This window comes from Trichechus manatus, unplaced genomic scaffold, assembly GCF_000243295.1.
Source record: "Trichechus manatus latirostris isolate Lorelei unplaced genomic scaffold, TriManLat1.0 scaffold00002, whole genome shotgun sequence".
NCBI classification, from domain to species: Eukaryota; Metazoa; Chordata; class Mammalia; order Sirenia; family Trichechidae; genus Trichechus; species Trichechus manatus.
In genome coordinates, this window is record NW_004443938.1 from 9,857,203 (window position 1) to 9,875,291 (window position 18,089).

General features: G+C 43.0%; 1 protein-coding gene across 1 annotated transcript in view; it reads left to right on the forward strand.

The window, feature by feature from the left end:
- Nucleotides 1-18,089, forward strand: part of PRKN (parkin RBR E3 ubiquitin protein ligase) — a 1,016,813-nt gene that overhangs the window by 968,117 nt on the left and 30,607 nt on the right. The window contains exon 9 of the mRNA XM_023728574.1: nt 17,117-17,200. Coding sequence (XP_023584342.1) covers nt 17,117-17,200 — 84 coding nt within the window. The remainder of the gene's footprint in view (nt 1-17,116; nt 17,201-18,089) is intronic.

The following is an 18,089-nucleotide window of genomic DNA, read 5'->3' on the forward strand; positions in this document are numbered from 1 at the left end:
TGATGTTGCTTATTGGTCCAGTTGTGAGGATTTTTGTTTTCTTTATGTTGAGGTGTAATCTATACTAAAGGCTGTAGTCTCTGATCTTCATCAGTAATTGCTTCAAGTCCTCTTCACTTTCAGCAAGCAAGGTTGTGTCATCTGCTTATCACAGGTTGTTAATGAGTCTTCTTCCAATCCTGATGCCGCATTCTTCTTCATATAGTCCAGCATCTCAGATTATTTGCTCAGCATACAGATTGAACAAGAGTGGTGAAAGGATACAACCCTGACTCACACCTTTATTACCTTTAAACCATGCAGCATCCCCTTGTTCTGTTCAAATGACTGCCTCTTGGTCTATGTACAGGTTCCTCATGAGCACAGTTAAGTGTTCTGGAATTCCCATCCTTTGCAGTGTTATCCATAATTTGTTGTGATCCACACAGTCAAATACCTTTGCATAGTCAATAAAACACAGGTAAACATCTTTCCGGTATTCTCTGTTTTCAGCCAAGATCCATCTGACGTCAGTAATGATATCCCTAGTTCCACATCCTCTTCTGAGTCTTGAATTTCTGGCAGTTCTTTTTTATGTACTGCTGCAGCTGCTTTTGAATGATCTTCAGCAAAATTTTACTTGTGTGTGATATTGATGATATTGTTCAATAATTTCCACATTCTGTTGGATCATCTTTCTTGGGAATGGGTATAAATACGGATTTCTTTCTGTCTGTTGGCCAGGTAGCTGTCTTCCAAATTTCTTGACATAAATGAGTGAGCGCTTCTAGCACTGCATCCATTTGTTGAAACATCTCAGTTGCTATTCCGTCAATTCCTGGAGCCTTGTTTTTCGCCAGTGCCTTCAGTGCAGCTTGGACTTCTTCCTTCAGTACCATCAGTTCTTGATCATATGCAACCTCCTGAAATGGTTGAATGTCCACCAATTCTTTTTGGTACAGTGACTCTGTGTATTCCTTCCATTTTCCTTTGACGCTTCCTGGGTCATTTAATATTTTCCCCGTAGAATCCTTCAACATTGCTACTCGAGGCTTGAATTTCTTCTTCAGTTCTTTCAGCTAGAGAGATGCCAAGTGTGTTCTTCCCTTTTCGTTTTCTATCTCCTGGTCTTTGCACATTTCATTATAATACTTTACTTTGTCTTCTTGAGCCTCCCTCTGAAATCTTCTGTTTTTCAGCTCTTTTGCTTCATCATTTCTTCTTTTCCCTTCAGCTACTTGATGTTTAAGAGCAAGTTTCAGAGTCTCTTCTGACATCCGTTTTGGTCTTTTCTTTCTTTCCTATCTTTTTTATGACCTCTTGCTTTCTTCATGTATGATATCCTTGATGTCCTTCCACTACTCATCTGATCTTTGGTCATTAGCATTCAATGCATCAAAGCTATTCTTGAGATGGCCTCTAAATTCAGGTGAGATATACTTAAGGTCATACTTTGGCTTTCGTGGACTTGTTCTAATTTTCTTCAACTTCAACTTGCATATAAGCAATTGATGGTCAATTCCACAGTCAGCCCCTGGCCTTGTTCTGACTGAAAATGTTGAGCTTTTCCATCATCTCTTTCCACAGATATAGTCAGTTTGATCCCTGTGTATTCCATCTGGCAAGATCCATGTGTGTAGTCACTGTTCATGTTATTGAAAAAAGGTATTTGCGATGACTAAGTTGTTCGTCTTACTAAATTCTATCATGCGATCTCCGAAGTCATTTCTATCACCAAGGCCATACTTTCCAACTACCAATCCTTCTTTGTTTCCAACTTTCACATTCCATTCACCAGTAATTACCAATGCATCTTGATTGCATGCATTCAAAATACAACTGGTGAAGAGCTGCTCCTCAAAGCAGAGCCGACCTTAATGACGTGGATAGAGTCAAGCTTTTGGGACCTTCATCTGCGGATGTGGCATGACTCAAAATGAGAAGAAACAGCTGCAAACATCAATTAATAATGGGAACATGGAATATATGAAGTATGAATCTAGAAAAACTGGAAGTCATAAAAAATGAAATGGAATGCATAAACATGGGTATCCTAGGTATTAGTGAGCTGAAATGTACTGGTATTGGCCCTTTTGAATCAGATAATCATATGGTCTACTGTTATAGATTGAATTGTGTCCCCCAAAAATGTGTGTCAACTTGGTTAGGCCATGATTCCCAGTATTGTGTGATTGTCCTCCATTTTGTGATCTGATGTGATTTTCCTATGTATTATAAATCCTACCTCTATGATGTTAATGAGGTGAGATTAACAGCAGTTATGTTAATGAGGCAGGACTCAATCTACAAGATTAGGTTGTGTTTTAAGTCCATCTTTTTTGAGATATAAAAGAGAGAATTGAGCAGAGAGAAAGGGGGACCTCATACCACCAAGAAACAAGAGCCAGGAGAATAGCGCGTCCTTTGGACCCAGGGTTCCTGCGTGGAGAAGCTCCTAAGCAGGTGAAGATTGATGACAAGGACCTTCCTCCAGAGCTAACAAAGAGAGAAAGCCTTCTCCTGGAGTTGACACCCTGAATTCAGCTTTCTAGCCTACTAAACTGTGAGAGAATATATTTCTCTTTGTTAAAGCCATCCACTTGTGGTATTTCTGTTATAACAACACTAGATAACTAAGACATCTACTATGCCAGGAATGACAACTTGAAGAGGCGTCATGTTTATCGTCCAAAAGAACATTTCAGGATCTATCCTGAAGTACAGAGCTGTCAATGATAGGATGATATCCATACGCCTACAAGGAAGACCAGTTAGTATGACCATTATTCAAATATATGAACCAACCACTAAGGCCAAAGATGAAGAAATTGAAGATTTTTACCAGCTTCTGCAGTCTGAAATTGATCAAACATGCAATCAAGATGCATTGATAATTACTGGCAATTGGAATCTTTAGGAAAAAAAATCTTTGAATTTCTTACCATTAAAAAACTCAATTTTCTTATTTTCTCCATGTCCCTCACCTTACCTCCAGGTGACTTATAAAATATTGTAGGTGTTCTGAGTATTTTTGTTCTGAAACACCTTCACTGGCCATTTACAGGATCCAAGTAGTTCTCAGATGAGTGGATTTTTCGAGATGTACGCCGTCCAATATGGTAGCCTCCAGTCTCGTGTGGCTACTGAGCACTTGGAATGTGGCTAGTCCCATTTGAGATGTACTATGAGTGGAAAATACACACCAGATTTCAAAGACTTACTTAAAAAAAATATAATAAAATAGCACTTTAACAATTTTTATAATGATTACATGTTGAAATCAGACTATTTTGAATATATTGGATTAAATAAAATATTAACATTAATTTCACCTGTTTCTTTTTACTTTTTAATGTGACTCCTAAAACATTTAAAATCACTGCTGTGGCTCACACTCTATTAGGCAACACTGTTCCCCACGGTGTCCTTTGGACAATGGCTTCAAATTTAAGAAGACAAAAATATAGCAGAAGGACACTAGCTGAGTTGATTCTAGTTGGGTTTTATTAGTAATGCACTCCTAGTATCTAAAGATGATTTTCTGAGTGAGTTTTCTCTCCACCTGTCTTTGCCTGATTAGACACAAGGTGGGTGGCTGCTTGAGGCTTTCAGGTGCTGGCTGGTCAGGCCCTAGGCACCAGCCCAGCCTGCCTGTGGGCAGGGCTTCCACATTGCAGCCCCCAGACCTACCACCCAGACCCCTCCACAGGACTCTCACAAGGCCAAGCTCCTGTTTGAGTCTTTTCCCTCAAGTCCAGTCACCCTGGGTGAAACAAATGGTTAAGCACTCGACTACTAGCTGATTGATTGGTGGTTCAGACCCACCCAGAGGCATCTCAGAAGACAGGCCTGGCAATCAACTTCTGAAAGGTTACAACCTTGAAAACCCTATGGAGCAGTTCTATTCTGCACACATGGGCTCACCATGAGTTGGAATTGACTGGGCAGCAACTAACAACAACAACTCCTTCTCCATCCTTAACTCCTCTCTTCCCATAACTCCAGAAGATTAATGGCTTGTATCGCACACGCTGTAGGAAGGCCAAGGACACAGGTGTAATCTCTTTCATTGAACCTTCCATCAGCATATTACTGTCCCAGGATTTTGCTTTCCCACGAACCTCAAGAAGGTGGCCCTCATCATCTTAAACCATAATCCCCTGAGAATGTTTGGATTTCCCTGGCCTTGACTTCATCATCTCTCTTTCATTATCGTTTTCTGTTTTCAAACCCATTCAAATCCCTCTGTCATGAAGCCTTCTGCACTCTGTCATCACTGGGACCTTAGCCTCAGAATAAGGCTTGGAATTGTGTCATTGCGCTAAGTCGTGGGCTCCATAGGCACTGAAGAGCTCCCACTAGCTGAGATGTCTTTGTTCCCACTCCTTGAGTCCTCTCTGGTTAACGTCCTCATCCTCACGCCCAGGTTTCAATCACACTGCATGTCCTTGTGCTTCTAGGTGCCACTGCTCATCCTCTCCACAGTATTTGTCCATGTCCACCTGTGTGACAGCTGTCCTGTTAGGCCCTGTGATGTAAACAGGAATAAGGGTGGCCCCTGCCTTCGTGAGGTTTACAGTCTAGTGAGAAATCTATGCAGGTTAATGGATAACGAAAGGTAAGTTCTGACTGGTCAAGACTTGCATAGGTAAATGAGGTCTTTAACTCAAAGTGAGGCATAGGATCGGATTCTGGGAAAATTTGATGTATGTGCTGAGCATATAAGAATGAGTAGGTGCTAGACTAAGATGGACTAGAAGGAAAGGCTTGCCAATCGACTTCCAAAAATCATCCAGTGAACACAACAGTCTGATCCACAACTGATCAGAGATGGTACAGGACCAAGGCAGTGTTTTGTTTGGTTGTGCATGGGGTCACCATGAGTCGGGCTGATTCAAGGGGGACTAACAACACCAAATGCTGCAGGTGCTTTCTGAGTGAAGGAAGCAGAAGGCAGAGGAGGGGTGGCTCTGCAAAGGTATCGTCACCCAGGCAAGCAGGAGCTGTGGGCTTCCTTCTTTCTTTATCCTTGACTCTTGCCCACCCACGTTGTCTTTGACTTTCTCTTGTTCTGTCCAATATTCTTTCTACCCGAGATTTCCACAATAACCACATGGGTTTAGACTTGAGTTTGAGGTGATTTTGACCTATGCAAATAGAAACGTGCAGAAGGCAGCCACGCAGCTCAGCAAAGAGATCTGGAGTGGGAGGCAGATTTGGAGAGGGTGTTGGCGGAGAAGTGATAGATTGGCCCTGGTGTTAGTTAGACTCCTCTCTGCAGGAGAGAAGACAGACGGCAGAGAGGCAAAGGGCATTTCCACTTGCCCTTTCCTGCGGCTTCCACCCATTGGGCCTTTTTTCCATGAGCTTCTGCAGACTTGTATCCTACCCACACGGTTCCACACGGGAGTGTGTGTTGTATCAGATTGTTCTCCAGCTCTTTTGTGTTCTGTAAGCATTGCCTCTCAACTGAGTCATAAGCACCTCAAGGTGGGCGCCTGGCATTCAACAGACACTGATCGCCTACTGTGTTCCAGACGCTGGATCCTGGAGACAAAGATGAATGAGACATAAATCCTCTCCATCTGGAAGAGTATTCAGGGGAAACTAGTTTCCTACAGAGGGACGATCACTTTAACAGAGGCATGGATAAGAAGGAGGCCCTGGGCTGTGCAAACAGTCAACATGCTCCACTACTAATCAAAAGGCGGATGGTTGGAGTCCACCCAGAAGTGCCTCGGAAGAGAGACCTGGCAATCTATTTCCAAAAAATCAGCCTATTGAAAATCCTACGGAGCACAGTTCTACTCGGACACACAAGGGGTTGCCATGAGTCGGAATCGACTCGACGGCAACTGGTTTATATAAGAAAGAGTGCTGGAGAGAAAAATACCTTGACCATTTTGGCTGGGGTTGCAAAGAGAGGCAGGAATTCTGAAGGTGCCTATGAACGTTCTCGATCACAGTGAAGGTTTAATGCGTAATGTTGACTGATTGGTCATTGACGAGCTGCCAAACCACCAAAGGCAAGAGTCTCTAAGATGTGCTGCCAGGGCTGGTCCAACATGGCTCGTGTCCTGGGCTCTTTCCAAAGCCCACCCTGCCCCGCGTTGCCTGGGGTTGGGCCCAGGTGTGCAGAGGAAGCATTTAGCGCCCCTGCTGTGGTAGAGAAAGTTGGAATGCCCACAGGCACATGGGACAAATTGGGCTCAGTTCGCCATATGGCTTGGATTTCTCATTTCCCCTGGCATAATGTAATCAATTTTACAGAGTCGAGTGCCTTGCTACAGACGGTAAATGATAAGGTCCCGAGGATTAGAGACCAGTTCAAAATGATACAGGACGTATGCTCTGCATTTTACTAATGAATGGCCGTATTCAAACATGCTCACTAATGAATGGCAATATTTTAATGGGCCCGCTAATGAATGGCAATATTGGAAAGTGGTGTTGAATCTGATCCCCTGTGACTGGTGTGCCAGTTCTGGAAGGCGCCAACTACTCCATAAGGTCTGAGAAATGCTGATTTTAAAGCAAACTTGCACAGGCCTAGCAAGATGTTAGAGGGAGTTCTTAGACCCAGAGATTGACCTGCCAAGAAGTTCATTTAGCTGCATATTGATGGCGTGAATATTATAATCAAATATTAAAGGTGTCCGGCTTGCAACCAAATCCCACTTTAGCTTTTGGAAGCAAGAGGTGTCTGAACAGAAAGGAGAGAGCTGGGGAGTTTGGAGGGTGGGCATTAAAACGTTACAGCAAAGACAAAGTAGGGAAGGAATGGGGGACTGGAAAGGCACGTCTGTCATGGCTTCCCCGGTGAGCCGGCTCAGAAGCTGCAGCAGATGATGCTGAGAGCCTCTTGTGCTCCGAGTTAAGAGTCCAGGAGGCACCCTGGGGACTCTACCTGGTGCTGTCCTGGCTGCTACTCTTTCCTCCCACCTGGACCTCCTGGTGGCTGACTTGCAGTGTTTAAAGCCACTCATGTAAAATTCAAGGAGCCCTGGTGGCGCAGTGGGTAAGCGTTCAGTTGCTAACTGAAAGGTGGGTGGTTGGAACCCACCAGCTGCTCCTCGGAAGAAAGATGTGGCAGTCTGCTTCTGTAAAGATTACAGCCTTGGAAACCCTATGGGGCAGTTCAGCTCTGTCCTGTAGGGTTGCTATGAGTTGGAATCGACTTGAGAGCACCCAACAAGAAGAAGAGAAAGTTCACCTAAAGTCCTTTCCAGGCAAGGAGGTCAAACAGACCAGTACAAGCTAGGAAATCAAGGCTGCACGCACACCTGCATCGCCTCATGGAGCCAGCACAGGTGAGCTGGGAGCAGACAGGTGGGCCCCCCACAGGCTACTCTGGCTCAGCCGTTACCCACAAGACTCAAAAGTGACCCCAAGTCATTGCTTTGGCCACGAACATGCCTCTGTGATAAAGCCTATAAGGAAGATTTTAGCTGAAATGCTGTGATTTGTTTGAGATTCTTTTAATTCCATTTTTAAAACTTGCTCACGATAACACAGCATTTGGGAAAGGGGGCGAAGGGAACCCGGCCGTCACACATCGGCTGCTGAGAACGTGATTAGCACACGTGCTATGGTGAATTTCAAAATCCACATACCCTTTGACCCAGCTAGTCCACCTCTAGAAATACATACTGAAGATTCCCTTTCGCAGATGACCTGTGGCAATGGTCACTCCCTGTGGCTTTGTTTCTAATGGCAAAAGGTTGGCAAGGGCCAAGTGCCCATCAGCAGGAGCTGGCTAAGTGAACTGAGGTCCATGTGTCTGTTTACAAAGAGCAGGCAGTTCAGTATGTACTAATAAAGGACAGTCTGCAAGATGCATTCAATACAAAAGCGAGGTGCAGGATGCAACACGTTTTACGTATCATTCTGATAAAAATAGCAAAGGTATGCATATGTAGGTGTATACAGTGAAGCCTGTGAAAGCCGGAACTTGGGGTGACTGCCTTGCTTTCAGGGTCTCACGAGTTTTCCACCTTTGACAGCATGCAGCCTTACCACTTTTCTATCACTCAGCTTAGTGGAAAACATTTCACTTTTCCTTCTCTGACAGGTTTCCGCCTTACACAGGCTCCAGCTTTTGCAGGTTTTACTATATATGTATATATGTGTTTATATATATATATTTGTTTAAATGCATAACATATTTCTGGAAGGATACACATACAAACAGGTGACAGTGATTGCCTCTGAGAAGTTTTGTACCTAATAGAGGAAGGTAGGTACAACCTATGCACCTTTTTTACCATATACCTTCTATACTTTTTGAATTTGTGCTATGTACATGTATTATCCGTTCAAAAAATAAATGTTTTTATAATTTATTTTTTATTGTTGTTGAGAATACCGACAGCAGAACAGACACCAATTCAGCAATTTCTACGCGTACAGTTCAGGGACATTGATTACATTCTTTGAGTTGTGCAACCATTCTCACCCTCCTCTTCTGAGTTGTGCCTCCCCCATTAACTTAAGCTCACTGCCCCCTAAGTTTCGTATCTAATCTTTTGAGTGGCTGCTGTCAGTTGGACCGCATATGCAGGTAGTCCCAACATGACAGGGTTCCGTCCCTACAACTCCGTTGGAAGTCAGTTCCAACATAACTTAAATACCTCTTTTTTTTTCAGTTTTCATTATTATTGCCTTTCATTATCAGTATCTTTATAAATCATAATATTGAACATCTGCAAGTGAACATCTGAGAATGATAACGTCAGCAAATTACACGCTGCAGCACTGTCTGTTGTGCGGATTACTAACGATACGATGTACCAGAAAAAAACAAACAGTTGTGAGTTCGGTTTGTCGTAACTCGAGTATGTCGTAAGTCAGGGACTACCTGTAGCTGGCTCTTAAAAGAACACAATGCTCAAGGCAAATAAACTATTTTTAAAAACCATGACTCTGTGGATTATATTTCAAGAAAACTGTTAGAGAAAAAGAAATATAAATGGCCAATAAACATATTTTTAGGTTTATAAAACCCATGAGTGTTTTGAAGGAGGAAATCATTTTAAATATCTTTGTCTGGAACTATGGGCTGCATCATTGAATTCCCAGCAGTACTATCACCAGCAGCACCACACCTGCCATCTAAAGCATTTACTAAGCACCTCTCTTAATATGTGGCGCAGTGATTAAGCATTTGGCTGCTAACCAAAAGGTCAGCAGTTTGAATCCACCAACCTCCTTGGAAACCCTATGGGGCAGTTCTACTCTGTCCTGTAGAGTTGCCGTGCGTCGCAATCGACTCGATGGCAGTGGGTTTGATTTTTGATTTTTCTCAATATGAGGTTCCAAGGTCAACTCTGATCAAAGAAAGCTGAGGGGACGTATCTCTTCCTTGTGTGACCTCACCATCTCTGATGGGCCACTGGTTCTGAGACAGATATTAATAGAATTCTTTACTTGATAGTGCTCACAGAGGGGAGTATAAATTAAGATTCTGCGCAAACTGAATGATTGCATAGGTACGTACACAGACTTAATGAGATAATTGTGCATGAAAAGGAAATTTTCAGAGCCCTTTTAAGAGCCCCATGAATGGAAATTAAACCAAGGAAAGTAAGGGCTTTTCAAAGTTGTTGCTGTTATTAGTTGCTGTCAAGTCAATTCCCACTCACGGCTACCCATGTGTGTATAGCAGAACTGTGCTCCATAGGGTTTTCAAGGCTGTGACCTTTTGGGAGCAGATCACCAGGCCTGTCTCCCAAGGTTTTTCTGGGTGGGTTCGAACCGCCCACCTCTTGGCTAGCAGTCAAGCTTCTAACTGTTCGAGCCACCCAAGATAAAAGTAATCTGAGGGATGCGGGGGGATAGATGTCATAATATTTGGTGGGAATCCTGGTGACATTGTTTAATCACGCTTGACGATTAGTATAGAATTTGAAAAATACAAAGGGAGTCAGCTACTGAGCTATGGTCAGCTTCCAAAATTATTTATTTTTAGCTACTTGGAGAGTGCATGTAAAAGATTGCCTTAATCTGTTTGCATTTAGAACATGGCACAGTTTAAGATTGCTTCCCACCATGAGATCCTGTGATTTTAAGGTGTTGTGTGCTTGAAAGGAAATAACCCCACTTTCTTCTTTTCAAAATTGTGTTTCAGTGCATTATAAGCTAACACCATTTCCGTTCTGTGGCACTGTCTTGTCGGATGAGTTTTGCATATATCAGCGGCTAGCCACCCCATGGAGAGCCTTACTCTTTGGATATACTATTTTTAACACACAGAGGCTGAATCTTATGTATCACTGCTGCCATCTTCTGGAAAGTCGTATGCCTAAGAGAAAACTATTCCATCTATTCCCAAAGAAGTACAAATGTGTGCTTCATTCTTTTGATGTTTCCCTTGACTATAGTAAGGGGTCCTAAGATGGTATTTGATTCTCACCTCTTCTTTTAACAGGGGACATCAGAGCTGTGAAAGAAAAATAAAAGGCACATCATGAAATGTTTTCCTAATAGATGCTGTCGTGACAGAAAGCAGGCACAAAGAGATTTTGGCTTTCATAGAGATCATTCCGCTTGAAGGATCAAACCTTGTTTTAAGGGTCATTACTTGTAGGGACTGACAAGCTCTCAACTGTATTGATCAGCAGCCACTATTGAATGTTCTGATCACATTGGAAGCTGTTCGCTTGATTTCCTTTTCGAGCTTCCAAAAGGAAAATATTTCTGCATCTCCTTTAGAATGTGTCCATTATGGGCGTATGTGGTCTGATGGGAAATCAAACTTAAGCATCAATCCAGTGACTACTCTACTGATGGAATATTGAATGATGAACGCGACGGGCAATTCCCAGAGCTGGGTGGGCCTAATTCTCTAAGGGGACTGAAAGGGGTGCTACCTCTGAATGTATAGAGCAAGGTGAAACCAACATCCCCTTCTATACAGCCGTATCATTGCCAGGGGGCATGTAGAAGCTTGACATCTCCTAGGAGCTACTTGGTTTCTCCAGAACTCGCACGTGACAATAATTATTAGCAGTCTCCTGGGAATTACTTTAATAACATGGTCCTTTACTATCACCTTACTTTTATATAGAATGTTATTGCTTGTAAAGTGTTGCAACCCTATGAAAAAACTATTTACTGTGTTTACAATGGGCCAGAAACTATATTAAATATTCATTATCTTATTAATCCGCCAAGTATTATTATTCCTTCCTTACAGATTTTAAAAAAAAAAGGAAAGCGATGTTAAGATCACATAGATAAATGATTGGAAAGGCCCTCTATCTCCAGGTCTCTCTGACTGCAAAGGTGGTACTTTTAAGAACTAAACTACATTGGACTTTTTAAAATATAAATATCTACTACATGATTCCATGTATTGCAATATGCTATTTTGTTTAATAAGAAGCCCCTAAGTGGTGCTAATGGTTAATGTGCTCAGCTGCTAACCAAAAGGTTGGAGGTTGGAGTCCACTTAGAGGTACCTCAGAAGAAAGACCTGGCAATCTACTTCCCAAAAATCAGCCATTGAAAACCCATGGAGCACCATTCTTCTGTGACACGCATGAGGTCACTATGAGTCAGAGTCAACTCAGCGGCAACTGGGTATTCTTTATTTGTTTTCCAGATTCAAGATTTTACTCATTTGAAAAGTAAATACTCAATATGTATTGATTGCAAAACAAAAACAGGACTTGAAAGTTAAGAATAGTTTGGCTATTACTTAGTAGGAAAAAAAACTTACTGAATTTAGCCTTTGTAAAATAGTATTTTAAAATTTTATACCTTGTCTTAGGCATTTAGGGTGAGCTAATTACTATGACTACAGAGAAGGAAGGAGTTTGTCATCAGTCTCCAAGGTAGCTAACCCAAAGAAAGCAATGTACTGAGTTACCAAGTTGATTGTCAAATAAAAGGAAACAATCACACTATTGGGTGTGAAGAACGTTTTTAGTGGCATTAAATTCTATGAGGTCTTTATCCTGTGGGTCCTTGGGATTTAAAACACAAGGAAAGAGTTTTGTACTTAGTCATCGTTTGAAAAAACAGTACCGTATCTTTACACACGTAAAAAAAAAAAAAAAATCACCTTTTCGAAAAAACTCCATGTGGGTAGGGCGCGGTTGGCAGACAAACATAGAATGCTTGTGTCGTTTGCGTAAAAATACAATGCACATACACTGAAAGAAAAATATACTTTTATTTGTTCTTAAATAACTACATTTTCTGTTCCAAATTGATTTTCACATGGTACTTGTTTTTTTTTAATGCAGTAACCTCCAAAAACTAGCTTTGCAAAGTCTTCAAAAGGAAAGGAGCGCAGTTTGCATTAATACTGTGAACTGCCTTGAGTTGGAGCCCTGCAAGCGCAGCAGTTAAGCGCTATGGCCGCTAACCTGAAGGTCGGCAGTTCAAATCCACCGGCCGCTCCTTGGACACCCTGTGGGTTAGTAACTCACATGCAGTCCAACAGATGTCGAGCATGGCTGCGTTTTCCTCAACACGTTCAAACAGCCCAGGCACCCCTGTGAGTTTTTTGGGGCACCCCAGGGTGCTTGGGTGAAAAGTTTGGGCACCTAAGCATTGGTACAAGCACCTGGTTAAGAGTCTTGAGTTCTGGGGAATGTATTTAAAAACCTGACCATTTCAGAGATCAAATTAGACCTCTAGATATTTCTCCATTTTGTATGTGATAGATTCATATTATTTTACTGGGAAAGACCCACTGCATGATATAAATTATACTCTCTGGACAGAAGCAAAACAAGAAGTGTGTGGATGTTAAATGATCAGTCGTGTATTCCTGCAGCTTTTGCGCGGCTGTTGCCACACTGAAATGGGGAGGCTTTCATTTTTGGGTGCTCTTTTCTGTTATTTCTTTATAGTCCATCCTTTGTAGCACCGGTGTGAAAGGGAATTTAATGTATTTGTGTCAGGAAGGGCCTATTTATTCTGACAAACTGATCAACCTCCAGGGTGTTCCTCCACCATGAAACTGATTTTATATCTCATCCGATAGCTAATAAGATGTGAAGAGTGTCCCTGTCACAGCGAGAGAGCAGCCTCGTCTCCACAGGAAGAGGATGATGAAATCACACATCGAGGTCTTCTCAGTGATTAAACCTCGTGGTCCATGTGTTTTTTTTAACTCAGAAGAGCAGAGTGGTGGGTCTGCGGTGAGCCCTGAGATTAGCAGATACATTAAAAAAAAAAAAATTAGGAGGAAGACCTAGGACTTGATTTATTCACTGTTCATTAGATTGGATTTCAGTTTAGAGAAAATGAATCTGTCATACACTAAAACATTCTGGTGTTGGTGATTGTGTAAGGAAATTAAACAATTTCTTTCATAAAGATCAGGACAAAGCTGGTTCCTATGAGGCAGAGGTTAAAGATGTCCCAACTGTCCAACTTTTCCAACTGCTGTACCACTCCATTATCTCGAACATCAACTACTCCCTCTTCCCTCAGTACTCTCCCTCCTGTCTTTGGGTTCCCTAAATCGCTGAAGCGTCTCACAGAACTCACAATCAAAAGGAAATGGCTCACGCGGTTGGGGAAGCTGGCAAGTCCCAAATTCATGGGTCATGCATAGACTTCTTGCTGGCCCTCAGCCTCTGCCCAGAGACACTCAGCTTTCTCCTTCCATGGGCTGGGAAGCCTACTGCGCCATCTCCTGCAGGTCTCTCCTTCCTTGGTGGTGGTGGGCTCTTCTCGTCTCTGGAATTGGCTCTCTTTTAAGGCAAAACTGATCAATATCCTCAGTGGGCCACAATTATCTTATTTGCACAGCCCCTCCCAGTCACCTGGGTGGGAGATACAAGACCATGGTGGGAAAGGCCATAGTAAGTAATTCATCACACCACGCTCACCCCACCTGAATTTTTGTTTTGTTTTGTTTTGGAAACAATGCTGTTTGTTATCAGAGACGAAGAAACAAAGTCTGAGAATGCTCTATACAAGTGGAGGATAATAGATTTGGGGTGGAGAGGAGACACAAGAATACATAGCATTATTGCAAGTGAGCTCCAGCTCTACATCCTAACGTGTGAACCATGCAGAGCCACCAAAAAAAAAAAAAAAAGTTCCCATCGAGTCCATTCCGATCCATAGTGACCCCAAATGTGTCACCATAGAACTGTGCCCCATAATGTTTTCAGTGGCTGACTGTTTAGAGGTAGATTGCCAGGCCTTTCTTGCACACTCCTCTGGGTGGACTCAAACCTTCAACCTTCAGTTAGCAGCCAAGCTCATTAACTGTTTGCACCACGCTGGGACTCCATGCCTCTGTAGAAGAGGTCATTTCCTTATAGAATTTCTTCCTTTTTGTTTGTTATACCCTGAAATTAAAATAATTTTCCAATGGAAATTGAAAATTGGACATAGAGAAGGAGGAAAATCTGTTCATGCAGTGAAGGCAACATGAAGGAAAGGTTATGTTGTACAGGCTGCTCTTTTTGAGGAAGAGAGGCATCAAAATGGAAAAGAGTCAGGATTTGGGGTTACAGCTGGTTTTAGCCCCATCTTGGTGTTGTTTTTCGGTGTTTGGTTTTTTTGGAGCCCTGGTGGCGCAGTAGTTAAGAGCTTGGCTGTTAACTAAAAGGTCGGCAGTTTGATCCACCAGCCGCTCCTTGGAAACCCTATGGGACAGTTCTACTGTGTCTTGTAGGGTCGCTATGAGTTGGAATCGACTCAATGGCAATGAGTTTGTTTGTTTTTTTTTGTTTCTGGATTTTTTTTGTTTTTGTTTTTCAGTTCAAAGCCATCTGAAGCAAAACTAGTCTGACTTCCTGGCTTATGTTCTAGGACGCTAATCGGAGAAGCTCCCAGCCTCTGGGAATCTCTTGAGTTTTGTAGACCTTTAGTGCCATTATTGTATCAGTTACCTATTGCTGTGTTAGAAACAACCCAAAACTTGGTGATTTAAACAATAGCAATCTTGTTTCTGTTTCTGTTTTGCTTTTGCCCACAAACCTGCAGTTTGGACAGGGTTCTATGAGGGCAGCTTGCTTGTCTCTGTACCGCATGAGGTTAGCGGGGACTGCTCATCTGGGAGTTGGAGGATCCACTTTTTGATGGGTGACTTATTCACAGGACTAGCAAGCTAATGCTAGCTGTCCACTGATAGCTCAGCCAGGGATGTTTGCCAGGGCCTCTTCATGGGCTGTTGGGCTTCCTCATGGCATGGCAGCTGGGCTTCAAGAGCTAGCTTCCTAAGAGACAGGAAATGGAAGCTGCTGGTTTGTTGGGGCCTGGGTATGCAAAGAGGCACTCCTTCTCTTCCACCATGTTCTATTGGGCAAACAGTCACAGCGTCCAGATTTAAAGGGGCGGGACATAGAGCCTACCCCTCAATGGGATCAGTATCCAATAATTTTCAGTCTGTGCTCTAAAACCACCACAGTCACCCACGCACCGTACTCATGGACTTGTTCTTGTCTCTGCCAGGACATCTTCTCTGAAAACAGTTTCTGCTGTGAGAGATGTTGCCCCGACTAGGTAACAAAATGTGTGTGGAGATGACTGGCTTTCTAGTAAAGAAACTCCTTCCCCAGCTATGAAACACAGTAGGGGAGAAATTGTCCCTGGCTGGCATCTCCTCAAACTTCAGAACATATTGTGTACCAGGCATGGTCCTAGCCACTCAGCATGGATTATCCCACCTAATCCTCACAATGGCCATATGAGATCATCATCATTATCCTGGTTTTTCAGAGGAGGAAACTGAGGCACAGAAACCAAGGTGACATCCCCAGGTTCTCACAGTTGCCCACCACAGCAGCCTCCAGAGTGGGATTGGTGACGATGGAAACTGGAAGTTCTTTCTGGGGGGCCTAATGGTCCCAAACACCTTACTAAGACAGGTAGACCTTGACCGAGCCCCTCTGGCACTCAGCCTCCTTTTTTGTCAGATGAAAGATGGAGGGCAGTTGTCACTCGCATGAGAACACTCCATGTCAGCCCCCTCTTCCCTCCATAATAGGCTTCAGTACAGAAATAAGTCCATTAACCTAGACCTTTAAATCCCCCATGTATGTAACCAAGCATTAGATGTGAAGTTCTTGAATGAAGTTGTTGTCCTCATATTCTAACACCAATAACACTTCACTGCAGATACTTATTTGCACAACTGTCTCTTCCACTAGATTGGAAACATCTTGGAAAAAGAAAACATGACTCATGCATCTTTGTAAGCCTGCTGCCTTGCACAGTGCTTGAAACATTCTCTAGTCAAGGGTGAACCGTCTGTCATGGTTTGAATTATGTCCCCCAAAAAATGTGTATCAATTTGGCTGGGCCGTGATTCCCAGAATTGTGTGGTTGTCCTCCATTTTGTGATTGTAATTTTATGTTAAAGAGGATTAGGGTGGGATTGTAACACCACCTTTACTCAGGTCACATCCCTGATCCAATGTAAAGGGAGTTTCCCTGGGGAGTGGCCTGCACCACCTTTTATCTCTCAAAAGATAAAAGGAAAGGGAAGCAAGCAGAGAGTTGGGGACCTCATACCATCAAGAAAGCAGTGCCGTGAGCAGAGCGCATCCTTTGGACCGGGGTCCCTGCACCGAGAAGCTCCTAGTCTGGGGGAACACCGAAGAGAAGAAGGCCAATAGAGAGAAAAAGGCTCTCCCTGGAGCTGATGCCCTGAATTTGGACTTTTAGCCTACTTTGACTGTAAGGAAATAAACTTCTCTTCGTTAAAACCATCCGCTTGTGGTATTTCTGTTAGAGCAGCACTAAATGACTAAGACACTGTCCCATGAAAATATCACTTCATTCCTCTTTGCAAAAAGCAATTTTGGCATAGAAACCATCACTCAAGTCAGAGGAGTGAATGTGATGTGTTTGGAAGAGGAAAAAGGAAGAAAAACATGTTGTGGTCAAATGTAACCAGTAAAACCAGTTGCTGTAACGTCAACTCTGACCCACGGTGCTCTGTGTGTGTCAGAACCGTGCTCTGTGTGTGTCAGAACCGCGCTCCACAGGGTTTTCAGTGGCTGACTTTTCAGAAGCAGATCACTAGGGCTTTCTTCCAAGACTCCTCTGGGTGAACTCAAACCTCCAACCTTTGATGAGCAGTCGAGCATGTTAACCATTTGCAGCACCCAGGGTCCCCTGTAACCAGCAAGCTCCTCTCTAACGAATGTGTCTTCTTTTGCAGCTTGTGTTCTGCCGGGACTGTAAAGAGGCCTACCATGAAGGTGAATGCAGTGCCCAGTTTGAAGCCTCAGGAATGATTACTCAGGTACAGAGTACCCTACTCAATTCCCCAATTCCTCCTCAGGGCGCGGGAGAGGGAGCAGAGCTCTGTCCTGGAGGTCACCAAGAGAAAACCAACACCAGACTGGTATCCCAGTCCTTCACCCAGAACCATCCCCACCTCAGGGTAGACCTGGGACTGCAGCCTTCCCAGTAGCTGTTTGGTGGTTGTTGGCTCTTCCATGACCGATTTTTCCCTCGGGGTATATAACCAAACCAAAACCCATTGCTGTCAAGTCGATTCCAATTCATGACGACCCTGTACAACAGAGTAGAACTGCCCCGTAAGGTTTCCAAGGAGCGCCTGGTGGATTTGAACTGCTGACTTTTATGGTTAGCAGCAGAACTCTTAACCGCTATGCCACCAGGGTTTCCTAGGGGTGTATAGCATAGGGATATGCAACATTAGCGTGCATGAGAGGACTCTTTGGAGGGGAGATAAAACAATTCAGTGATCTCTAAATCAGAGAAAATCAATACCAACTCCACTTTTGGTTGTGTTGTTTTCTTTTGTTTAAAGTATTTTAGCAATATCAGGAGCAATGCTAAATTGTCTTTCAGCCTTGATGAGGGAAAGAGTGTGTTTACTGAGCCTTCCTCTGATGTGCTATATAAGGCTTAGGGAAATGCAAATATATTTTCTTTTCTTTATTAATTACGATGATCCAAACCTTAGGGGAAAGGAATAAAAACTTCAGCACAGTTGATGAATTTGCTCATTATTTTTCTACTGATATAGCTGTTAACAAGGGTTTAAATACCAAATCTACCCAGATAAATCCTTTAGTCATTTTATTGATAGGAACCTCGTAAATAGACATAGAAGTGGCAGAACATCTTAATTTTACAGTACAGAATTTCAAAGATCTAATGCT